The sequence below is a fragment of the Myodes glareolus genome, chromosome 18 (genome assembly GCF_982192425.1).
Source record: "Myodes glareolus chromosome 18, mMyoGla1.1, whole genome shotgun sequence".
Taxonomy (NCBI): domain Eukaryota; kingdom Metazoa; phylum Chordata; class Mammalia; order Rodentia; family Cricetidae; genus Myodes; species Myodes glareolus.
The window spans coordinates 59,234,522-59,261,793 of NC_142043.1; the positions used below are offsets into that span (position 1 = coordinate 59,234,522).

Here is a 27,272-nt window from a genome sequence, read left to right on the forward strand (position 1 = left end):
ATGTTTGCTGCTGGGTAATGATATCCACTGTTTCTGTAGGGAATTTAAGCCTTCAAATCGAGCTGGGAAGAGAACTAAGGATTTGGAAGGCTTTGCTCTCAGTGTTTCCTTTGAAAGGAAGATGATATCTGAAAGTTACCAGTATAAGAGTATAACCACCAGCCACGGTGGAATATACATGTCGTTGAGTAATAGCAGTAAAACATTTGGCAGCAAAAATCAGAATTGGAGGCATTCTCCATAATATTTTGGTTTTCAGTTTGGCAACTTGAGTTTGTACATTTAATTGGGATGGAATCCCATGCCCTGTAGAAAATGACTTCAGGTTCCTGTGGCCCCAGTCCTAGTGAAGTGTCCAGAAGTTCACAGTGACACCAGCAGAAATTCTTTGCTGGATTCTTAGGTTTTTGTCTTTTTTATTTTTATCTTTTGTTACAGGGCTTTGATTAGAGCAAAATTGCAGATATAAGTTAAAGGATTAAAAAAAAAAGTCCTAAGATTAAAGCATAACTTACTCGGGTAGTGTCCGTTAGTTAATGTATCTATTTAGTTCAGTTAAGTTGAGTAAATAGTATTAAATCCTGGAATGAATTATTACTACCAACAGATTAGAAAACAGTTCTAATCCCAACAGCTTCTCATAAAAATGACCATAAAATGATTGACACATGATATGGTATCCTCTTATATTCTTATTTTTTTGTCATGAAATCCAATTTAGTACTTAATTAACCCATGAATAAATAATGTTCTCCAGCACAATTTTTTCCACTGTGAATATATGTTCTTTAAAATAATTGTACATAGTAATAGAGACATGACAAAGAATCTTTGATTTTGAAAAGAAAATTACTGGGTTCCCAAAATTCCTTGTCTTCTGAGAGAAACACTGGAAATGAAGGTAAGATAAAGAAGGACTTGCTGGGGCTATAAACATAGGTGCAGGCATGATGGGAAATGTCAGGGAGGAAACAAGGGCAAAGACGTATGTGAAGAAGGCAGAGCATCATGAGGACACTTGGAACATCTGGCCATGTCAGTGGCCTGCTTTCAATGGATTGCCTGTCCCACCATCGAGATGAAGTTCAGACTTGATGGTCCATAATGAGCAAACACTCCAGTGTCAGCAACTTCTCCTCGCTCAGCTTGTGCAACATTTGTCGTTTTCCGTATATTCCTTTGGCTGCATGAATGTTCCCTCTGTCTGAAAAGCCTTGTGTGCTGCCTCTGAAAAATTCCGCTCCCGTCTTCTATTAACTGTTCTCTTGTGTTGGACAGAAATAAGAAGCTTCTGGAGATGTCTGTATTTTTCTGCCAAGATAGCAAAATGGAATCCATAAGCAGCAAACTATAAATATAGATTTTGTAGCAAGTTGCTAGTGAGGAGGGGATAAAGGAAAACCCACTGTGACTTCTCTGTTTAAAATCTTGCAAAGAAAGTAATATAAATACCAGTCATCTTTATCATGGGAACAAGTAGCCATATATAATTGCATAAGCACAATGGTGTAAAATTATTATCATAGTGATACAAAGTTAGGCTAGTTTATCTTTTTAAATTATGATGTTTCCAAAGTCAAAGTGCATTAGGTTAATCTTTCTGGCTTTTCTTTATTAATATTTTATTTGTCCCTTACCACAAACATATACACTTCATCATGGATGAAGTTTCAGTTATGGCATGACTAATTAAATACTGGAATTTCATAGTCTGAGTCCAAGACTTCAAATACTTTAGTGTTTGGAATAAGACATCATCATTTGTAACAAATCAAGGACCTCTCATATTCACACCCATCAGATAAATAAAGAAAACCTCTCCAATATACTTTATAAAATATGTTCTTATGAGACTGAAGGAATTCAAGAGCTCTTTTATTTTATCTGCAGCTGTTAATGAGCTCAGTAACTTTAATTCAGTCACTTGTTCTGCAATTATTTAAAATTATAAACCAGGCTAGTCAAATTCAGTGATTCAACATGACTTTTTAAGTCATAAAACTGCCTTCCAAATTCATTACCTCTTTTGTTCTGCTTTGACCTTTTAGTCAACAGAATAAGAATAATAAGGCCTCATGATTTTCATTTTTTAAAATGGAAACTTATTTGCATCATACTTGCCCTATTACCAAAATAAAATATGGATAGAAAGAAGCTTGGTTTTATGCATTTAGGGCTGGCTATAAATGTGAATATGAAATACTCACATAAAATGTTATTATTTACCTAGCAACTGCCCTGTTTTACTATGTGCTTAAACTGTGCTGTTGAATGATTGCTGTTTATTACAGCATTAAGTCATCGTTTTACAGTTAATGCTATAGACACTCAATTTTAGGAATGCTTCCTATGACACTTTGCTGACATCAGGGATAAAGAGGAGATCTCCTTTTTAAAAGCAGTAACCCTCAAAAAGACTGGGACTTATTAAACACGCCACAGCAGAGTGCCAAGATAGGATGGATGAAAGAGGTGCGGACTGAAATATGATCTTCCCAAAACAAGGCTGAGAGATAAATCCCCAGGAGGTATTGTGAGCATGACTAGCAATCCAAATCCCTGAAATATGGATAGAAAGGACCGGAAAAAGAACAGGGATAGAGACAGTCACTCTGGACCAGAGTTGTCCTTTGTCTCAGCCCAAGGTCACATAGCAGTGCTGGGGGGCAACAATAACCCAGTAAAGCATTATCCAGCTACAAAATCTGGCAGTTGTTCTGGGGATGGTGGTTTATGAACATCATACCAACCTGCAAGAGGTTGAGACAGACTCGCATTAACTTAAGACCAACAAGACGAAAGTTCTGGGCCAACCTGGGTAAAGTAGTCAGACTTGTTCCCAAAAACAAATAACAACAACTACGCTGTCTCAAATTACAAAAACCAAACAAAACCAACAACAGCTACCAATTTCTGAGACTCACCTGTGAGTACTGCCAAGGATATTATGAGGGGCATTAAGCCCAACTGAGAATGAAAATCCCCCTGTTCTGACCATAGAAATGTAACTCATTAAAACTGTAACTATTAAAAAAAAATCCAGTCAATGATGGCACATGCCTTGGTTCATGTACTCAGGAGGTAGAGACAGGCGGACCTCTGAGTATGAGACCACCCTGGTCAAAGAACTAGTTCCAGGATAGCCAGAGCAACACAGAAAAACCCTGTCTTGAAAACAAAATCAAAAATAATAAAGCAAAACAAACAAATAAACAACAGGAAAGAAAATCTGTAGCCTTCTGTTATTTGGCTTCTGTAGGAACACTTACAGGTTTGTGAATAATGATTTGCTATTACTTTAACACAGTGATTCTCAACCTTCCTAATGCTGTGACCCTTTAATACAGTTCCTTGTGTCGTGCTGACCCCTAACCATAACATTATTTTCATTGCTACTTCATAACTGTAATTTTGCCACTGTTGTGAATCATAATCTACTTTTGGTTCTAGAAGTTTGCCAAAGGGGTCATGACCCGCAAACTGAGACTTCCTGCCTTAGCTCATCTTAATGTACCCTTAAAGGCTAAATTTTAATTATTGACTCTTTTATTTATTTCACCGTTGTATCTATATTTCCATCTGAATTTATCTCGATAAGAAAAATTTTATTCATTTTTGTGAGGTCACTTTCACAAAATATAAGCCAGAGAAAATGACTTCAGACACTTGAACTGACTGTAAAACTCTGACATATTTTAACTTAAAATGAGTTTACTTTGGAACAGTATCGCAATAAATAGAAGTAATAAATGTGTTAAAGTGACCCCAGTTTAATAGAAATGCTTAACAGTGCATGTGATCTGTCTGCAGAGAACTCAGCAATTTGTACCCATGTACACTATGGATGGACAAGCTGCCAGTCAGGTCTCAGTGCTTGCAGTCTGCACTTAAAACATTTGAAAAGAAAAACAGAACAGATTAGTTAATGCCAGAAAAACGTGTCATTGGAATACGTTACAAAGGGGTTTTTGTTTGTTTGTTCGTTCGTTTTTACTGTTTTAAGAAAATAAGAAAATTCTAGTCCCCAAACAAGAATTACCATTAAAGCGTTTTAAATTTAAAAATATAATTTAAAAAAATAGTGCATGAAACCTACATTTTAGGAAGCAGAGCATGTTCCTATAGAATGCTGCATGCATTTCTTGGTAAAGGACCAGATTGGTAAATTCATGTGTTCCATTTGTCTATTTTGTCAGTATTTCTCTTTATAAAGCCATATCAGCCTCAAAAGCCTTGATTCTTCAACTTTCATTGTCTACAAATCGAGTGTTCAAAGATGCTAAAAGAATCTATGTGAAAATAGTAAAAATGTTACTTACGATAATGAGGTAACTTCATTCCCTTCATGAAAATTCTCGCTCATTATGGGCTTTAACTAAAGGTAATTTTCAGTTTTTCATTTTATTTTTAAGAATTTCAAACATTTCCAGGTTTATTACCATGAATTCATCTATTCACCCTAGGATTACTTTATCATTTGACACTCAACCAAAAAAAAAAATTCACAGTAAGTGATTAATGTTAGATGTTAGAGACAGAACTAAAATACAGCCCATTCTCTCTCTCTTTCTTTCTCTCTCTCTCTCTCTCTCTCTCTCTCTGTGTGTGTGTGTGTGTACAGGGGTGTATGAACATAGGCACACGAGTGTTCATGTGTGTAGCTATGTGTTGAATTACTCAATACTCCTTCATCTGGTTTAATTGGAAGAGAGCCAGCCTCGAGGACAAGCTTTGTTTCAAAGTGTTTACACAAAGATGTTGTTTGCTTGCTTGTTTGCTTTGCTATTAAAAATAGGATTACAAATTGGACCATCAGTTTAGGCAAGTCAATTCATTAGCTCTCTTTTGCAGCCACTGTTTTTAACTCACACTATTCATCTAAGTAGTAGGAACAGGTACCGGAGGCAAATCTTTTTTCTTTTACTACGCTAATTTCACAAAGGCATTATATTCTGGCGGGTAACTTTTACTGTTCTATTCTTTTATGATTTTACTGCTTTCTATAAAAGTTGAAATTTTCATGTCCCATAAACACAGCAAACAAATAAAACCTGTCTTCAAAGTTTCGGTGTATCGGGGGTCATTAAACGCTGTTCCCCTTTCTCTGGCAGGCACTCCATCTGCACGGTGTACATCGAGGTTCTACCTCCCAACAACCAGAGCCCTCCCCGCTTCCCGCAGCTGATGTACAGCTTGGAAGTCAGCGAAGCCATGAGGATCGGCGCTGTTTTATTAAATCTACAGGTGTGCCTAGGATATGAATATGTGTGTTGCTGTGTGTAATATGTCCGATGCCCTCGTGTGATAGCCCGTGAGTGTCTATGGCGCGGGGTGGACGTCCTTGCACACTTACTTATGTTCTGGTGAATGACATTTCTCTCGGAGGAGGAAGGGTCAGAGGCAAGTAGCAAGTGGATGCGGGGCGGGGATGGTCTGCAACTGATCTGTTTCACGGTTTGCACAGTTGAAAACCTCACACAGACTGGCAGGGACTGGTTGTGATGCTCACGGAGAAAATGAAGGGCTAGGCAGTGTGTGCTTGAGTAGTTAGTACTTTGCAGCTGAGGAGTACAGCTGACCATCGTCCGGGCTTCCCCAGCTGGGTTTATTTTGACTGCAGAGTCATACCAGGGGGGAACAATCTTATACTCAGGCTTATGGCGGCATTCAGAGTTTAAAGCAAACTTCGTTTTGGCCCTATGGCCACAGATCTGATTTGATGACTGTTTCAATGTACTCATTTATATGAAAAGGGTGCTTTGAGATGATGCTTCTATGTCCAGCTCAAGGTTCCCGGCAGAGAATATTCTTGTAAAAGAATAGCTAGGTTTTCAGTATTGACATGTCACTGACCAAGGCACACTGAACCACTACAGGTATACCTTTGACTGCATAGGGAGCTTCATGATGTCAATAGTTATCTCCGGGGTTTAAACAGTCATGGATATGGTATCGGAAAGGACTACATGAAGAGGAGTTGGTGTATACAGAAAGGGGCTCAAGAGAAGGAAAAAGGTGAAATATCACTTTTTCTCTCATAGGCGAACCAGATATAAATGTATCTCTCTACATCTCTGTCCTTAAGTGACATTAAAGTAGAAGGGTAAAAAAAGGCTCAGTCTGAGCAAAGTATAGTTAGGTGGTAAGGTATGTGTGTGTGTGTGTGTGTGTGTGTGTGTGTGTGTGTATTTGTGTTAGTGTATGTGCATGTGTGTATATGTCTGTATGTGTATATGTTTGCATGTGTGAGTGTGTTAGTGTGTTTATTTTTGTATGTATATGTCAATGTGTGTATGAATGTGTATGTGTCAACACGTGTCTGTGTAAGTATATGTGTGTGTATGTGTGGTGTCTATGTTTGTGTATCTCTGTGTGTATGTATTTGTGTATGTTTGGATGTTGTGTTGAAAATGTCATAATAGACATCACAATTTTAATGCCCATAATTATTAATAATTTTCCTTAACGATGAAAATTAATCATATTACTTTACCTGTTCACAGGACAGACATTATCTGTCTTTGTGCTGTTTGGAAATGACCCAGTTTATGATATAAGTATTCAGGATGCTACTTTACATCAAGAGACATTTATTAAAATATTATGCTGCGGAGAATCCCAGCCTCAACTTGTACTCTTGACTCTTGACTACGGTGACACAGGACACAGCTAGGTTTTGCTCAAAGTCCTTATGTTCTTGTGCCCTCTGACCTCCGCACTTTCTATGGCAGGGTCATCCTATGGCTACTCAGATGCCAGAATTTTGTTGGCATTCCCAAACACGTCTGGAGTTTTCCTTTAATATCTATTTTACTGCTTTTCTTCCTCAAGTCTGAAGTTTCCCTTTTTATTAATTAATTATTAATAGAATGTGTGAGTAATAAAATAACTCAAAAGTAAAAGTATCAGTAATAATAAAATGTCAAGAATATTAATAGGTGAATTAAAGAAAATATAGCATTTCTTCAGCTACACCAAACACCTAACCATATTATTATAAAGGTATATAATGGGAAATAAAATGTTAATTTGCATTCACTGAAATGAAATAATGAAAAAAATTTACATCCATGAGGAATTATTTAGCAAAACAAAAGGAAATGGAAAGCATAATAAATCTTAAATTTTTAATGTTCAGGTCAAGAAATTATCAATAGTTTATAATGAAATCTTCCCTAACAATGTTCCCTTTTGTAATATAACTTGTATGAGATAAGTCATAACTTTGACTTATAAGGTAGCCTGGTTTTAATGTCAATAAATCTCAGGAAGATCTGGAAACCTTATTATAGGAAAATAACACTAACTGGGCATTCAAGATGAATCGAGTTTGCCTTTCTCATATCTCACATTTCTTTGGCACAAAGTCTGGAAAAAAATACTTGCAATGACATTTCAATTCTCCTTTGTGTTGCTGGAAGAGGCAAAGAAAGGAACACAGTTGTGGTGGCAGACTGGATGAGAAGGAGCAAGAGTGTCACCATCAAGGGTTCTTCGTAGACCACCAACCTCTTTTGTTCGTAATCCACTGAGACACAGTTTAAACTCGTGACCTCTAAGTTGAAAAGTATCCCTCAAATTACTCCTCCAACATCTTGCAAGATGCCTGTAACTCTCTGTCCTTTCCCTTTTTTTATAGGTGGCAATGCCACCCAACATAAAATGAAAAGGAAAAGCCTGGGGTGGTAAGGGATTTGCTTCAGGACAGAAGGATCTGTTTTCCTAAAATCTAAGGACATCGATGATATTTGCTCCAGACGCAAGCCTATTTTTCAGTTTGTCCTTTCCATTCTGCCTAAGGGTGTTTGGGAAGCTTGTAGTTTCCACTTGGTGTGAATATTAATTTGATGAGATGCCAGAGAAGAAAACTGCCCTCAGACCTCTGGTTTCTTGCTCTCTAATGCTGATTGGGGTTAGCATGGGGTAGGTAGGATTTTCTTCCTTCCAGAGTTGCTATGTGAACTTGCAGCGGCTTTTCCATTCATCTTTATCCATATTTAAAGTCTTTAACAATAGTTTCAAGATGCTATGGAATTTAGCCCACATGCCTGGAGGCAGTATTATTTTTAGTCTTGAAGAAAATGTCCTGCTGCCTTGACCTCACTACAGAATTGATTCTTTCCCATAACAGTTTGAATTAAAAGCAAGCTGTCCTACACGTGCCCTGCTGCAGCTCAGAGCCCGTCAGAGGTGCTAATTTGTTTTGCTGACATTTGAAATGCTCTAGAAGTCTCAGGTCCTTGCTCCCCTCTTTCATAGTCTCCCTTTTTGTTTGATAAATATTCCTTACACAATAGAATGTACTTTTGCCCAAAGGTGACACTTGAGTTTATGATTCATGAACACTGTGCACCGGGTGCAGGTGTGCACCGGATAACTGACAGTATTGTGTGGTTGCTTTTCTTTAATATTTTTTCCTCTTTGAGCATTCAAGTTCCTTCACGTATTACTCTACTAATGGAAGCTGAAGACTAGGTTTGAAGATGCCATCTCCTCATAAATGACAGGTGCCATTTATCCCAGTTGGAAGGCTGCCATGATCCCCCTATATGTGTCGAGGGGGAAACTCACTGATTTTACTTTGTTTTCAATTTGTGTGTTTAGAAAAATCATTTGTGCACCTTTTTAGCACTGAATTTCAGATTTGAAATGATTCATTATTACCATTGCCTCAAAAGAATGTCAGGAGCAAAGAAGACGCAACTGAAATATGCGAAATACTGATGCTGGTTACCTAATTCCAAGCATAAATTGTAGTTTATATAAAAGAATGGACAGATGGTAGGGAGATGACAGATAGATAAGAGATGACAGATAGATGGATAGATAGATGATAAAAAAATAGAGAAATAGGCGTTATTAGATAGATGGATTGACTGATAGACTGATTGATTATAGGTAAATAGATGAGAGATGGATGATAGGTAAATGATAAATGAATAAATTGATAGGAAAATAAAGAGGTAGATGGATACATAGATGACAGATACATGATTGATAGGCATTGATAAATGGTTAGTAGATGGGTGATAGATGACCAATAGATGAGAAATGATAAGATATGGTTGATAACTGATGATATATATAGATGATAGATTAAGATGGAAGAAAGAAATATAGATAGATAGATAGATAGATAGATAGATAGATAGATAGATAGATAGATAGATATTGCAAGGAGAGAGCCACTTTTTCATCCCAGCCACCCGGCTAGCTTATCCCCGAAATAACCACACAGAAATTGTATTAATTAAATCACTGCTTGACCCACTAGCTCTGACTCCTTATTGGCTAACTCGTATATCTTTATTTAACCCATTTCTATTAATTTGTATATCACCACGAGGTCATGGCCTACCAACAAAAGTTTCAGCACGTCTATCTCTGGCCGCGGATCCATGGCATCTCTGACTCTGCCCTTCTTTCTCCCAGCATTCAGTTCTGTCTCCCCACCTACCTAAGTTGTGTCCTATCAACAGGCCAAAGCAGTTTCTTTATTTGTTAACCAAGAAAAGCAACACACAGACAGTGGACCTCCCACACCAGATAGATGGATGATGTAGTTGTAAGAGAAAGGGAGGAACGAGAGAAGCATGAAGGGAAGACAGAGAAGGAGGGAAAGTAGGAGAGTGAGACTGTTTCATAATATCAGTTGTCTGCTTCTTATAAAAGTTAACAGATCCATAGTGAAAATTTTCTTTCCTGAGTAGATGATCTGGTATGTACAAGTGGTGCAGGAGAATTGTCTGTATTCTGTCAGTCATGTTTTAAATAAACACTGATTGGCTAGGCAGGAGGTGTAGGTGGGAAAACCAGACAGGAAGTGGAAATGATGCAAGGAGAGCAGGAGAATTCTGGGGAGGAGGAAGTTGATTCCTCCCACTCCTGCCCAGATCACCTAAGCAGCCGGATGTGAGCTGCCCCACTGGAAAAGGTACAGAGCCTCATGGCTAAAATAGATCAGAAAAATGGGTTAATTAAGATGTGAGAGTTAGCCAGTAAGAAGCCAGACCTAGTGGGCCAATCAGCTTTATAACTTACGGAGTCCTCTGTGTCATTTTCTTAGGGACTAAACAGCTGGGGGGGGGGGGCTGGGCAGGACTGAAAACACAAACAAACAAGCCTTCCCCTCATGTTACATACAAGTTTCAAAAGAAATATTTTGATATTTTTGATACTATGGGATATCGATTACCCAAGAATAATTTTCATCTCCAAGTAAGTAAAGTTATATGGCAACCACACTTTCATTTATTCTTATCATGGTTTCTTCCCTGCCCCATCTCTTCCTAGATTGGTCCCAACTCCCCACCCAACTATCCCCATGCTTTCTTTCTCTCTTAAGAAAGCAAACAGGAAAATAAAATAAACAAACCAGTATATAAGAAAAATAAGTGCAAAAATGAAAGCCAAGAGAAAGCACAAGAAACACACACAAGAGAAAAAGAAAATAAGAAACAAAAAAAAAGAAAACAAGAACCATAATATACAAGCAAGAGATCACCAGTAAGACAAAAACATGCCCCAACGTGAAGCAACATGAGAAAACAAAAATACTTGAAAGTGTTATTGAGTTTGTGTTGGTCATTTACTGCTGGGCCCGTGACCTACACTCCAGTGTGGTTTATATGCCCAGTGATACTCTGTTAGGGAAAACTAACACTTCCTTTGCAAGCAGATGTTCATTAGAGAGAGCTTCTGCATTAGAGATGGGAGTTCATGTTCACTTCCCCCTCTTAGCATTAGGACCCTATCTGCCTTGAACTTGTGAAGGCCCTGTGCTCATTGTCATGGTTTCTGTGCGTTCATATGCACGCTAGTCCTGCTGTGTCTGGAAGACACTGAATTCTGGGAGTCAGCCATCCCCTCTGGCTCTTGGAATCTTTCTGCTTCCTCTTCCACATAACTCCCTGGGCTTTGAGGGCAGAGTTTAATGAAAATATTTCATTTAGGACTGAGTGTTCCAAGGTTTCTCACTCTCTACGCATTGTCCACTTGTGTGTCTCTTGTGTTAATTCCCATCTCCAGTAGAGGAAGCCTCTTCAATGATGGCTGAGAGGGACACTGGTCTATGGATCTAGAAGAACATCATTAGGAGTCATTTTATTGCTGTGCACCTTTGGCAGAATCATAGTATCTGAAATAAAACACATTTTTAAATATTTTTTGTTCATATGCTCTTCCTTCTTCCCAGTGATAACTTAGTCCCACATAATAAATGTTCCATAGGCAACAGTGATCTCACAGACATGAACTCTGACATTCCAGGGAGGTTGCAGGGATGAATCTGAATTTAGCATGTCTAAAACAACAGCTTTTTCCTACCTAATTGCTCCTGATTCTTATTCCTCAAGCTGTGAACTACATGCTCATTTTGAATGAGATAAAATTATTTTAGCCTTATTTCTGCTTCTGATTTACAATTTAACAACAGGCGCTTCCATAGAAACAAGTGAAAAAAATTTTCACTCGAAGAGGGCTAGTAGTTTAGAAAAACTCACTGTTATTGAGTAATAAAGCCATGTTCTTGAGTCCTTTTGTAAAATAATTAAGGATTTAAAAATAAATTAAGATAAAAGTTTCCTCCTTTCTCTCCCTCACTTCATACTTGGCTTTTTCTTCCACCTTCTTCTTCCACCCCCACTGGGGATCTTACATTGCAGAAGAGACACCTCAAACTTGCTCTATACACTAGCTTCAAATTCATCGTCTTCTCTTCTCATCTTCCCAGATGCAGGGATCACAGAAGTGCACTGAGCCCAGCACTCACAGCAGTGCTTTCTGATACCACTATGCATAGAAGAGCAGTCCCGTGACTTCTTGCACAGGTCAATGTAGACGTCAACTGTGGTTAGAATTGAGCCCAACAATAAAAATTCATTGGGAAAGGGGGGAAAGTTTATGTTGATGTTTGTCCTGCGTCATCTTCTCATCAAATACATAAAGGATGCCTCTCATAGTCTCACCCGACAGCTCAGACTTACTCATCTCTTTTCCATATGATGTATTTCTTCTTCGGAATCACCAAACGCTCCACATTCCTACCTTAGCTGTTCCCTCCACATCTCAACTGGTTCAAGAATTTTGTAACGAGGAATGAATTTAATTGAATTACTAGCAAAATCCACATTTCAAAGTTGGTTTTAGAGGTCAGAGAGATAGCTTCATCTGCAAGTACTTGCCTGTCAAGCTGAAGAACCCAAATTTAATACTCATATTAAAATAAAGGGCCAGCATGGTTGTACACATTCTTTACCCCAGAGCTTGGGAAGTAGATACATGAGAATCTGTGAGTCTTGTTGACCAGCCTGTACTATCTGTTCAGTGATATTCAGGCCAGTGAGGAACATTGGTTTTTTTGTTTTGTTTTGTTTTGTTTTTGTTTTTGTTTTTTTTAAAAAAGGTGAGCAGTATCTTCAGTATGATATCCAGATTGTCTTCTGCCTTCTACATGCAATCACACACATGTACACATGCATGCACATCCAAACATCAAGCTACTTTGAAGAATCAATACAAAATTCCTATTAAATGACTTCAAATGTTGCTAAGCATGACTCTCAGTTTCTTATCATACCTTGAGTCATCATAGATACATTGCAGAACGGCAATGGCAATGGACCATCCAGCAGTGGAGACTAACAACTTAATTTGTAAGGCCCAGTACAAATGACAAGTCACTGCCCCTTCTAAGTGTATCAGCCTTAATAGTGACCCAGTCTACATGCTGCGGTTTTCTGTGTATATCTACTGTAGACCATGCTACATGACCCAGAATCATCCATTCTTAGCAACTGAGGGATATCTTTCTTGACCTAATTCACTTTATTGGTATTCAAATTGGCCTACATAGCTTGCAATTAAAAGCAAAACAACAGAAAAAAGTTGCACTTGATGAGCAGCTCTCTTAACTCTACATTTCTGTTAACTGTGCAAAATGTCTTAGATTTGGTCCTCAAAATGACCTGACATCTTGGTTTTCGCCTTCCTATCATTCTTGTGGACACTGTGTTATTCAGAAGTTTGCTCACAATAATTCATTCAAATGGCTCATATTACAGTCTCCACATCCATTCCATTCTCAAACATATCCTTCTTCATACCACATCTACCATCAAGCAATGTCAAAAGCCATCATCTTCTCTCTGTGTTAAAATATATTTGGAGGCTAGAGAGATGGTGCATTGGTTAAGGACGCTGGCTGTTCTACTAGAGGACATAGGTTCAATCCCAACACCCACATGGCAGCTCACAACCATTTATAATCCCAGCAACTGGGGAAATGATATCCTGACTTAGCTTTCATCATGACCAGGCACCGTGTATAAACATGCACACAAGCAGAACTCTCATATGCATAAAAAATTAAAATGCATTTAGTTGGCTTCCAGCATACTCTTCTCCAGGGGTGCTTTTAATTCATTCCTTCTTTAACTCTACTTTGATAGTTCTTTCTCATTTTCTTGAATTTAAAAAATGAAAATGGGGTCTGGAGAGATGTCTCTGTAGTTAGGATCACTTACTAATTTTGCAGTGGATGCGGGTTTTGTTCCCAGCACCTAGGTTGGAGGCTAACAACTGCCTGCAACCCCAGTTCCAGGGGATCCTATGCCACGTTATCACGTCCACAGGCACCTACACATGTGTCATACATATAAACTCACGCCTGCATACACATGTATACAGAAAAAAATCCTTTTAAAAATTTTTGAAATGCCTCTAGGTTAAATTCTCAAGCTTCTTTTCCTGTTTGCATTCATTGTCGAAGTCCATTTGATGTTTTCAGTTCATCTGTTATGTGTTCAAATTTTCTAGTTCATTTCTCCAGTTCAGGGGTCAAATATGGCCTGATGTCTGGGTATAAGATCACTGCTTCCCTCCAAATACTAAGTAAGCATTTATTTGAATTGACTTTTTAGCAAAGCCAGCCAAGAGATATAGGATTAATGGAATGATGTGTCTCATGAAGGCCTTTCAAAAAAAAACCTACAGCGGAGTCTAAACACACTCACACATATGCACACACACACACCACACACATGCATGCACTCACACATTTGATGTGTGTGAGTGTTTGCTTTGCATGTTTTTCTGGGCGTCGAGTACATGCTGGTGTCCATGGAAGGCAGAAGAGGGGGTCAGGTTCCTGGAACTAGAGTTACAGACAGTTGTGAACTGCCATGTTTGTGCTGGGAATTGAATCTAGATCCTCTGGAAGATCAGTCAGTGCTCTTAACTACTGAGCATCTCTCCTGACCCTCAGGAAGAGCCATTTTTGAAGATCTTTTGGGGGAGAGGGAGAGAGATGCAGGAGTATCAGGATGTGGGAGATGGTGAGAGTCTTTGCTCTGCCAGTTCTGTTTAGCAGACTCAGCTGAAGCCAGACCTTGAGGTGGTAACTGCAAGTTGAAAAAACTGGACAGGAAAAGGAGTGCAGAAAGGTGCAGTTTGACCTTAAGTAAGTCATCTCTCTTTGGAAGATTTAATTCCTGAACGGAGTGGAGTGAAAGTTAAAGCCATTCAGCTAGCAGCATTTCAACACACATTTCAACACAGGGAACACCGCTCTGTTTTTCAAAGGAGTTATGGGATGCCGTCACAGCACTGCCACAGAGTCTCTGAATTAATTTACTTTAGACTGAGAGCTTGATACTAACTCCCCACCTCCCAAGAAAAACAAGGACCCTCCTGCGTTTACCACACTCACTAAAGAGCGTCCTCACTTTGCAATTCTCAGACCTACTCTAAAGTCACCCCTGAACTTCACTTTCTCTGTAGCCCTCATTTCCAGTCAGTCAACCAAATTGAGTGTTCCCAGGATAACTCACTTTCCCTGTTCCCTCCACCAAGTCCCACTGCCTTCCACTGACCTTACCAGCTGTTCTCTCTTGTCTGCTTAGTTCTTGATTGACTCTGAAATACTCAAATTACCCTGCTAACACTCCGTGTCTTAAAGAGTCAGAATTAAGTCTTTTAGTATATGTTATTAGGAACAGAAGCATCTTTTTAAGAAGCCCCGATGCTCTAGACACAGAAAATCCAGTCCTATTTTACATTGTTTCATTAGATTTTGATCTCAGAAAACCCTTTAAAAAATACACATTTTGAAACATTTTTTTACAATTAAAAATAACATCAGTCCTTACAAGTAGCCTTATTCCCTGGTTTAAAGTGAGTTAAGCACTCTTAAATAGAATTGTAAAGTTATCATTAAGATTTTAGCTTTAAAAAGAACTTAAATGAGCCCCAGGGCTGCCCCTGCCAAGATTAACAGTAAACAGAGTATTAAATTCTTGTTTAATAGATGGACACTTTAAAATTTTACTAAGAGTAGATCAACATTGTAAGAAAGTCTGATTCTGAATATAAAGAATTGAATGAAAAGTGGTCAGCCATGAAATTACACACACACACACACACACACACACACACACTTGCACGCTACACCAAATGAATTCAGCAGGTTGTATTTATTTATGTATGTATTTGTATGTGTGTGGGTGTAGCAATAATAATAACAAAGAGGCCACCAATTAAAGTGGAAGTTGGAGTAGCAAAGGAGGGAATGGAAGAAGGTGGCATGGGAGGGGATAGAGTGGACACAGAAGGGGGTAACTGATGTAATCATATTATTTTAAAATGTTTTTAAATGTTTAAAAACTTCAATGAACAACATTATAGTTATAGCTTTACTTAACTAAATATGTATTTTTATTCCATTTATTTGGTTAGTTAGTTATGTGTGTACACAGACAAACAGACACACACACACACACACACACACACACACACACACACTTACCACAGCACATGTATAGAATTCAAAAAACAACTGTTAGAAATGTCTTTTGCTACTGTGTGGATCCTGACAGAGTCATCGAACTCTGGTCTTGAGGTTTGGTGGCAAGTACCTTTACATGCTGAGCCGCCTTGCCAGCCCAGATTTGTATTTTAAATCCTCATATAAATTTAAATCTATACCATGGACACATGATGGATGGGCATTTACAGATGAGATTATGCCATGTCCATTAAAAAATTAGTATATTTGAAAATCATAAAGAGAACAAAATTTCTTCTTAAAATGTTGATTGATTGTTTGATTGATTGATTGGATGTGTATGTATGTGTGCCTGAGTACACGGATGTACTTCATGTGGGTGCAGAAGTCAACAAAAATCTGATGTGTCAGATCCTTGAAGCTGAAGTTACAAGGGATTGTAAGCCACCTCATAGCGGCTGGGAACTGAACTCTGGTCCTCTACAAGAGGACCCTTCACCCCAGTCCCCAAAGGAATGAAGTTTCTAATCATACTTTACCATGTTATCTTTGTCGGAGACTCATTGTGCTTATACTGCAGGTTTGGGGAGAACATTTTCTGTTACAAACATACAATTGAACTTCTGGCAGAAGCGGCATGCACAGGGCCTGCATGGGTCTGCACGGGTCTTTGTGTATACGTTATGTATGTATTATGGCTTCCAGTGTAGTGGTTGTGTGGGATTTCTGAGCATGTGAACAAGTGGGTCTCTGATTCTTGTGATGTCTCTTGGGCTTTTTCCCTCTGTTGTTTTGTCTTTTCCAACTTTGATGTGACAGTTTTTGTCTTATCTCATTATAATTTATTTTGTTATAGTTTAAAAAAAATGAATGAATAAAAGCTTGTATTTCGGACCCAAGGAACAGAGAGACTCAAAATACACCACCAGTTTGTAAGTGATGCCAGTATTATATTGATAGATTTTTAACATAAAGATTTTTGAGAAACTATCTATCTATCATTTTATATGTTTCAAAGCCTTCAAAATGCTATAGTGCATATTAAGAACATATTTCGGTTTCAAAGCCTTAAAAACATGCCATATTGCATATTAAGAACATATTTCGGTTTCTCCTGAAAGAGAAACTCATGATAATAATCCCATACAAGGGCATTTCGTATGCATCTCTTGGAGATATTTTGATCCACATAAGGCATTAACATCTTCACAGGGCCAGAGAGTTTGAAGATGTTGTTTTATATGCTGTGGAGTAACTTTAGGACAGACAAGAGCCTTGAAGTCCACAGCGTCCCAGCCCTTCCAACAAGACCGTATGCAGCAGGGACAGGAGGGAGTGATGGCTGGAATTAAGTGAGAGCAAGGTTCTGTTCTCTCTCTGCTCTCTGGTGTCTCTGTATTGTTTGTTGCCATGGCTACAAGACCACACTTTCTCTAGGTAGCCACATCCTCGACTGTGTAATGGAGATGGCCATGGCAGGCAGAGAGAGAATCCCTGTGTTCCAATACAGTATCATCTTTAACCAAGGCATTATGCCTTGAGAAAAAGACACGTTGGATTTATTTTCCTTCTTTTTTTTAAGTTTATTAAAATATAAAAGTTTCCATTTTTGCCCCTTCCACAGGCTTTGTTATGTCTACTTTGAAAGCATGGCACTTCCCAGTTTTCTGAAGATATTCCTATCTTTGTGCATTCTTCTTTCTTTTAAGTTTTTATTATTTTTTTAATTCATTTTACATACCAACCACAGTTCCCTAGTGACTTTTAACTGAGTTCTACTGTAAATGAGAGTCAGAGATTCTACCTTTATGCCAGAAATCTGGTGTATGAGCCATGGGGGGAAACATGTGCGCTGTCTAATAGATGTAGGATAAGGAGTTTTGTTGTTTTGTTCGTTTTGGTTTGGTTTGTTTTTTATGTTTTTATGTTAAATATAGTTAAATCATTCTGTTCTTTTAAAGTTAAGGGAAAACAGGACTAATCTGAGTTTGTGAAATAGAGCATTTGCAGAGATATCTACTTCTAGCTGAGATTTCTGTGAAATTTTTCAATCCCAGCTTTAATAACTTGGAAGTAAAGAATCTTGCTGTGTTGTCTTCCATTTTGTTTCTTAGATAATGCTTAGAGTGTGTTTGGACGTCTTGAAGCCATGTATGGCTTCACATACTGCCTGATTTCATTGACGAAAGCTTAAATATGCAAATGCCATTATTTCCCTGAGATTCTGATCGAAAGAAACAAAAAGTGTTCCTGAGAAACACTCGACAAGCAGCGGGCGGGGAGTTAGTTTTCTAGTGAAATTAATGTGAGCTCCATCGATCTGGAGAAGAGTCTGGGGTGTTCCCACTCTCATCACCTAGGACTGCAGCTGAGAAAACAATTTTTTAAAAAAATCAGTGGTTATTTACATTGGAAAGTTTTAATTTACTCAAGAAACCCGAAGAATTCAATTACATGCCTCTTGTGCTTACTGCAAATATAGTTTTAAGATACAAGATTCACAGAATCCAATCATTCAAAAAATCGTACAATGAAATATCTTTTCCTCTTTCTGCTTCCCCGCTCGTCCAAATGGCCCCCTCACACACATGGCCCCTCACACACATGGCCCCTCACACACATGACCCCCTCACATACATGGCCCCTTACATACATGGCCCCTCATACATGGTCCATTTGCACACATGACCTACTCGCACACATGAACTACTTGCACACATGACGCACTCCAGAGAAGTAGCAGACTTTTTTTTTAAAGTGCTGCAGCTTAAGAAAACAAACTGGAGAGAGGGAAACAGAATTATCTAGCAATAAAAATTGACTCAGCTCTTCAATAGAGCTGGTCCCTCCCTACCTCCAAACTAAAAGTAGTTCATTTTGATTTGGGTAATCAAATGGGTAGAAAGCACGGCACACTTGATTGCCACACTTGATTGTCCCTGATTGAATACTGCCGAGTGATTTGGACCCAAAAGCCGCCCATGTGAGGCAGGATGGAAAAATGTAAAGACTGGGACCAAACGCAGCCGGCTAAAATCACCCAGAAGTTTACACGTTCTCTACCTTTTTCTTTTATGTTTGTCCTTTAAAATATGTCATGTACTCACAAATCCAATCATACACACGTTATTTATTTCTTACATAGATTTTAAATGTATTTCTTATTTTTTCTTGGTTCCTATTTCCGTCTCCCTTTTTTTTACCTCTTGCTTTCCACGTTTTCCGCTATAGAGTCACGTGGGATTATGTAACGCATATAATTGTCTAGGTGAACATTTGCATATAATTGACACATACACAACATAAACGTGCCATTTTCTCTAGCCCATAAATATGCATGAGATATTTTAATCGTAAGTTTCTTTGAAATAGCATAAAAGGCACCGAAACAATTGCTACAAAAATCTTTGGATGAACTTGCCAGCCTGATGCCCCATCATCATCAAAGGCTACAACTTACAATTCTTATAAAAAGCAAGTTTTAATTTTTTGTTCTTTTTTTGTGCATAGCTACAACTCAACCACTCAAAGTAAAAAGTAATTTGGTCCACCCTACAGTCTAATTGCCCTATGACTACTTTCAGCTCTCACTAGTCCCCTAACAGAGCCCTTGTGAACATGACCCACAGGCCAGGTTTCATGCTAACATAGAGCCCTGGTTAGCCCATATCCACAGTTCAGATTCTGTGGTCACATGGAGCCCTTGTAGCACAGTCCAGGTCCCCATGCTAATATAGAGCCCTTGCTATCACATATCCACAGGCCAGGCATATTTGTCGTCCCTTTAGGGTCCACAAGTTGGAGCATGCACCCTTGGCTTTTCTGTGACTCTGACTTTTTTATTTCAGGATTCCAGGACAGATTTTTAACACACATCCCCTGCAGGGAGTTTGGCTACTATTTCCCAATAATCAGGGCCTGTGAGTCAGTTTTCTGGCAAGAACACTGGAGTGCTTCTGCCTCTCTGAGGGCAGAGAACTTACTTTACCTCTTACAGCATACTTTACTCTGGATACTCTGAAGCTGTTGCTTCGTTAAAGGCAGCTCAGTGCTTCAGCTCTTAGGACTCTTGCAGAGGATCTGGTCCAGTTCCCAGCATCCATACTGAGTGGCTCACACCTCCCCGTAACTCTAGTTCCAAGATGTAAAAGGCCTTCTTCATGCCTCTGCACTGTTCACACACATATACACATCCATAAATGTATATTTTTAAAAAGAACCTTCCTGAACTACTTGAAAATAATAAAATACGCTTTCCTCATTCATTTCAATCATGTGTTTTAAACATTTCTGATGATGTATGAACAAACTATCATTATTGTTCCTAAGTGGCAATTTCTTAACATCATTCTACATCAATTGATTGGTATTGTACTATAAAGAAAACACCTCTTTCCCCTCATGAATGTATTCATGTATTGATTTATATTAATATGAAGTACATATTTCAACTTTATTCAAAGGTTTATATGCCATTGGTGTTAATGTAGCACAGTGTGACGTACGCTGAAATAATAGGGCACAAAGTTCTTCCAAATTACCCGTGGATTAGTTCACATGACAGATGTTTCTCTAAGTCCTTGAGCTGGGGAAGTATGAAGTCAGATTGTCATCACAATCAGGGTCCAGAAAGCCCTCATTGTATCCTCACCTGCCACGGTGTGGGAGAGACGGGAGAAAGATCTCGCTCCTAGTCTTTCTCATACAAGGACACAGATCCACTCATGGTGCGTCCCTCCAACAGACAACCCTATGGGGCCTAGACTTTGTGTGTGGGGGTTGTAAGAGGATGTAAATTTAGGTCACAGTGCCATCACTGTCCTTTAGTTTTAGAGTTATCCTCATGACTCTGTTCAAAGAAGACCTTGTGTTTCCTTATCACATCCTCACCATTGTCTGACACTGCTATTTTCTCTTCTAACAAGATGTTTCACGCTTGTTTTATATTTCCTTATGTCAGCCATGGACTGAGTTATATGGAAAGCTCAAGTTTATATGAATATAGAGTAGTATTTATTCAAACATGCCTATAACATACACATGCATATACACTCACACACATATATACATACATATAAGCACACACAGATGCACACACACATGTGTACATAAACACACTATACATACTAACAATCCCCATATGTGTGTGGGAATTCATCCATACACAAACACAAACATGACATGGACACCACAAACACACAACCATGAATGTACTCAAGCACACAAATGCACATGCTCTCACACATATATTTCATACACATGTCTACAAAGAGATGTAAATACATTCTACACACAAGTTCTCTGTTGGGTTTCATGAGGCCCAGGTATGAGGTCCAGTGTGACTTCCTGAGCCTAGGTGTTTGGAGACCTGCCTTTGTCCATGACTTCTGCATATCAGTGACTCAGCACAGTCCAACCTAAACCACCTCCACTCAGCCACTGTTAACGTGGCAAGATATTATTGGCCCTTATTCCTTACTCCACCTCACCCCATCCCAGGACTCCCATCCGCTATCTCAACCCTATATAAGTTTCTGCCTAATACCATTAAACGAGATCCTGATTCTACAAGACACCCAACTCAGTGTGTTTCTCCGGTGACCAGGGGAAGTCTGGGTTGTCAACACTCACCACTCCACTCAGCCTGAGGGAGAGACTGGCTGGATCAGCTCTTACCCCATCCTTCCACTTGCAATGCCTGAGTACCAGATTGTAAGCTCTTCACACAAATGTAGAGACCTCTGTGTGCTACAGAATTCTAGAATACTCCTCCTATCTCACTGTCTTTTGGATCCCATTATCCCTCACGCCCTGTCTCCTACCTGTAGTAATATCCGTTTCACCCAGATCAGCATTCAGCTTCCACACCGGAGAGTTTGGCATGACTTTATCGTAGCCCCCTCCTCCTGGCACAAGTTACTGATTGTCATTCTTACTAGACTGAATAATATCAGGTAAATCCACCACTCTCTTCATCTCTTCATCCACGAACACCAAGGTTTGTGCTTTGGCTTCTAGGCATAACACTAGCATATTAACACTAAACACAGCAATGTGGGCCCCGCTTCCATGTGCCGATTACATGTTTCCTTTTGATACTCCAAATTCTGACTGTCGACCTAATTCAGTCGTCTGAGGACTCTACACATTTCTCTTGGTGGATGGGCAGATTTTTAGGCACAGCCCTAGTCTGGGAGTGCCCTTCACTCAAATTGACTGCCAGCATTTCCTTTTATTTTCAAACTGAAATCCTGAATGTGACAAGAGTATATCTTTGATTTTTTTTATTTCTTTTATGAGTCCTGAGTCAGCTCCTGTTCGTATATCAGTTGATATTTTCTCTGGGTTTGCCTGGTGAGAAATGTCCATTCATATCATTTGCCCAATTTTGATCAAATCAGAAGTGTTTGATGTGGTTCAAGTTCCTTCCACATCCTCTGTGTGACTTCTCCTTCGTGCGGATAGATGGCAACACCTTCTCTCATTCATGATGGACTTTATGAAAAAGCCTCTGAGGTCGATGCACTCATACTTGTCCATTTTGCTTTTGTGCTTGTGTCTTTGATATATTATCACCTGTCTTTATTACCTATGCTGGCTTTCTGGGAAGGGTGCCCATGTTTCTGGCTAGTCACTTTATAGTCTCAAATGTGACATCTGGGTCTTTAAGCCACACTGGATTCCTGTGGGTGTTTGTGTCGGATTTCATTCTTCTGCATATTGAAATTCACTTTTCCCAGGGCCATTTATGGCTGTGTTTTCTCCTGGAGCACTCTTTCTGGCAAGCTTATAAAGAACCTCTTGGCTGTAGAAGTGCGGGCTTGTTTCTGTGTTCCTGGTGCTGTGCCGCTAGTCCCCTTGTCAGTTATTAACCTCGCTAAAATGCTGTCTCTCTGATTCCATCAGAACCCTGCATCATAACACCAAGGTGTTGTGTTAACGCTCGATTTGTTCTTGGAAGACTCCGTTGGCTATTTGAAACCTTTGAGACTCCCATATTAATTTAAAATAGCCCTTTTTATTTCTGTGATGAATACCATAAATATTTTAATGGGAATTGCAATTGAATATGCAAATCACTCTGGATAAAATAACAAAATAGCTGTAATTTTTTCTAAAATAGCCAAAAAAGGTGTGTGTGTGTGTGTGTGTGTGTGTGTGTGTGTGTGTGTGTGTGTGTGTACTTATCAGTTTCTTGTCTGTTTTATCTTAGAGAGAGCATCAGCATCCTTGGTTAAATTGATTATGGTGGACTTACCATAGCCGTTATGACTGGGTACTCCCTTTCCAAGGTCAATATCAGCTTGTGAAAGGGATCCTAAAGTTTGCATCAGTCTATCACATACAATAATATTTTGGCAGTGCCCTTCTATTTTCTATATGTAGAATCATTGTGTGCAAATAGGAATAATTTGACTTCCCACTGTCCCCTTTGTATGGCCTTTATTCTTTCTCATCATAATAGCACTAAGACTCCATGAAGCATGTTGTTTAAAGTAGACATCTGTGTTCTTCTCAACCATACAGGAAACATATTCAGTTCGGATTCATTCAGTGTTATACTGGTGATGAATTTTTTATACACAGCCTGTATTGTATTTCATGTGTGTTACATATATGCATGATTTATTCAGAGTTTTATCATGAAAATGTTGAATCTTACTGAATGCTTTTCTTGTATCTATTGATATGCACATACTGCTTTGTTATTAAATTGCTAAGATGTGTAGAATTTATCAGTTTATTGTAAATCTAACTTGAGGCTTTGAGATAAAAAAAATCTACTGGATCATGATAAATTATCTTTGTCATGTGATCTCAGAATTTATTTGTAAGTATTTTTGATAACTTTTGGTTCTGTGTCCATTAAGTCTCTGTGGCCTTAAAATATTTTATTTATTTATTTATTTATTGTTTACTTGTTTATTTATTTGTTGTGTTGTGATATTATTAGGTGTTCACAAGGTAATGTCAACTTCAAAATGAGTGTTAAAGAACACTCCCCTTTTTGTTTTGTTTTCTTGTTGTTTTTAAATGTTAAGAAAAACAGTGTAGCGTGTCTTGTTGGTGTTTGCATTGAGTAAAGGTCAGCTATGAGCTCCTGGTTTTCTCTCTGATGAGAAAATTCTTGTCTCTGACTCAATCTTGTTTCTCTGTGGTTGAAGTTTTCAGGTTGTCTCTGTCTCCCTTCCATTTGTGTTGGTTATATGTACATAGGAATTGTGTTGGTTATATGTACATCGGAATTGTGTTGGCTATGTGTACACTGAAATGTGTTGGTTATGTGTACGTTGGAATTGTGTTGGTTATGAGTACACCAGAATTGCATTGGCAATGTGTACTTCGGAATTATGTTGGTTATGAAAACATTGAAATTGTGTTGGTTGTGTGTACATTGGGATTTATCACGCATATCTTTTCCAGGAAGTTGTTCTTTACAGTTCCTGTGATACTTTGTTTCTGTGTATGAATGACTTTCACATGCTTGGATATTTGACACATTTTGTTTGTCATTACTCATTTCATGATGTCTAATATGACTTCTATCATTTTTTAAACTGAGATTTGGATTGTGGCTGGCAATATGATCAGTTCTAGAGAATTGTCCATGTGTTCCTGAGATAAAAATGTATCGGCCTGTTGATACTTGAAGTGATGTGGTCTGTGACTCTCGGGTCAAATATTTGATTTGAACCTACTGCTTTGCTTGAGTGTCCTGTCCTGTGATTAAAGTGTGGTCATGAAGTTCTAAACTATTCTTGCATCTAAGGCCATACTTCCCACAGACCTAATAATGTTGACTTTTAGAATTGATGTTAGGTATGTAGAGGGTACAGTTGTTAGAAGTCTTGCTAAATTGATTCATTTATCTATATACATAAACACACACACACATATAATATAATGTACTTTTCTGTATGCTTTTACACTATTCTCTCTAAGTCCATTATATCTTACATACAAACAAAACTTCCTGTTTTCTGTAGTTCCTCTTCAAGACAGTATCCTTTTAAATCCCTTCATTTTGTAAATCCAGTGTGTTCTTACTAGTAAGTCTCTTGTAGTAACTTCTCTTGAAATCTTGCATAATTTTCTTTTGGTTTAATTATTTAAAGACACCCTTCCAGTCTGCATCTTTTACTTGGAGAACACGGTTGTTTTCTATTCGGCGTTACAGCTGACATGCAGGAACTGACTCCAGCACTCTGTTTATTGTCTTCTGGTTGTTCGGGGAGAATCTCTTGATCTCTTCCTGTCTTATTTATTTTGGTAATATGCAGCTTTTATTGAGTTATCTTTGGTTTTGGTAAAAGTTGATTCTTTTATTCTCTTACCTGTATTTGTCTTTTTGTGGATTTCACACGCAGTGTTCCATGTTTTAAGGGATCTCTCTCTCTCTCTCTCTCTCTCTCTCTCTCTCTCTCTCTCTCTCTCTCTCTCTCTCCTCTCTCTCTCTCTCTCTTCCCTAGACAATGGAATTCCTTGAATGTCTGTACCAAAACACCAAATACTAATGATAGATCCCCTTTATGTTCGTGTTGAAAAATATTTCTTGCTTATTTCTGAAGGTTAAAGTTTTGAATGTGTCGATCATTTCCCACCTAATCTGTCATGTTTATTCTGAGAAATCTGCCCTTAACCTAACTGGACTCGATACAATACCACACATTTTATTTTATGCTTTCTTTTCAGATATTGAGTATATTATATTTCAGACAGAATATATTATGTCAAATATATTTTTGGCCCTTCAGGTTCTATACATGAATATCCCAGGAATGAGGAAATTCAAGGTTTCATTTTGCTCAGTTTCCCAGGTCACTTTTCTTGTCTTCAGCCTTGGAATTCTCATAATTTGAAAATTTGCTCACATAGTTCTGCCTCATTAATCTTTGGTGTTTCTTCCTTTCTTGTCATTTGGCTGGGGGTGTTGGTTTTTCAAGACAAGGCTTCTCTGTTGGAACTCGTTCTGTAGACCAGGCCAGCCTAGAACTCACAGAGATCCACCTGCTTCTGCCTCCTGAGTGCTGGGATTAAAGGTGTGTGCCACCACGACTTTTACTGGCATTTTCTAAAACTTAATTCCAACTGACAGAACATCAAAGAGGCATTCTTTCTTCTGCTGGGTCTGCTCTGTTGGTGAGGGACTTGCTGATGTCATTCCTTTGACTTCGTGAGTTCATCAGTCCAAAATTCCTGCTTCTTGAACAGGATCTCAATTTCTTGGTTGAGTTTCTTATTTGCATCATTCTATTTTAAAGTTATTTACATATTCTAGTATTTTGCAGACTCTATATAGTCAGTTTTTTTAAAAGATTCTTTTGAGGCATTTCATTTAAGTTTTCCCTTTCTTTTTTCTTTCACTTTTTTTGGTTTTGTTGATGAACTGTTTTGCATTCCCTTTGAGCTAACACATGTCCTTGATTTCTATACTACTAGCTTTGTTATTTGTCTGTCTGTCGGATCGGTTTATTGATTTATAGAGCTTTCACAGTAAATAACTCTCTTTCTCCTAAAGATATATTTTAAGGTCTAGATTTGGTTTCAGTTGGATGTCATGATACAGTTTCCATGTCCAATGCAGCTGATTGCCTTGGGGGTGCTGTGCACAGCAGAGTCAGAGCACCACCCACTTTGAAAGGCCAGGAACACTGGGACCACTGCAATATCCTGGGAAGGCATGCACAGAACTGTGGGGGTGGCATCCCTCTGCCACAAGTAGACAGTGCACATCTCTGTCTCTACAGGCTAGTGCAGATATAGCTTAATGACTCTAGTATGCTAGCTATGGCAAGGAGCAGTTTAGTCTTCATGAGTTGAGCAAGGTAAACTTACTCTAGTTGGCCGCAAGTATGTGTGTTGTAGCTTGAATGGCATCCAGCATGGCAGAAGGTTGCCTTGGTATGTTGCATTTGTCTGCCTTTGAAGATATAAGAGTCAGAAATCCCCCTGAATGCCAATGGGTAATATAGCATAGTGTGTGCATCAAATGTTTGTCAGTCTGTAGGTCATGAAAAAAAATACTGAGTCAATACTGCACACAAGAGATTTGTGCATGGCTATTTGTGGGTGCATTGTTGGCCTTGGTGATCTTATGGTCCTCTCCAGCTGCATCCTATGGAGGAAGAAGGGATAGATGGAGTATGAGAAGGAGCAAGTAGATATGCAATGACCTATACGGAGCCCCTGGTGTGTGTTTCGAGAGCTATTCCCTTAGGTGATTTCATCAGCATGTATTTACAGACTCTAAGATGTCTATAAGATGACTTGTTGATAAAAGTTTGTGGAGCCACCAGTGTACTGGTGGCCTGCTGTTCAGAAGAACATTCATGTGGGACATGGCTGGACTTCCTTTAAGCAAAATTAGTTATCATTGAAAATATCATCATACTCCAGCCTGAGCGACACATCTACTGAAGAAATTTGCTGGGTGGTTTGAGAGCTGATTTGGAATAAGAATATATTTGTTACTTTTCCTGTTTTGTTTTTG

General features: G+C 38.7%; 1 protein-coding gene across 4 annotated transcripts in view; it reads left to right on the forward strand.

Moving 5' to 3' along the window:
• The window catches only part of Pcdh15 (protocadherin related 15), a 1,307,054-nt gene that overhangs the window by 1,073,453 nt on the left and 206,329 nt on the right, over positions 1-27,272 (forward strand). For all 4 annotated transcript variants that reach the window (XM_085679751.2, XM_087898231.1, XM_087898232.1 and 1 more), the window contains one exon: positions 5,112-5,244. In XM_085679751.2, coding sequence (XP_085535877.2) covers positions 5,112-5,244 — 133 coding nt within the window. The remainder of the gene's footprint in view (positions 1-5,111; positions 5,245-27,272) is intronic.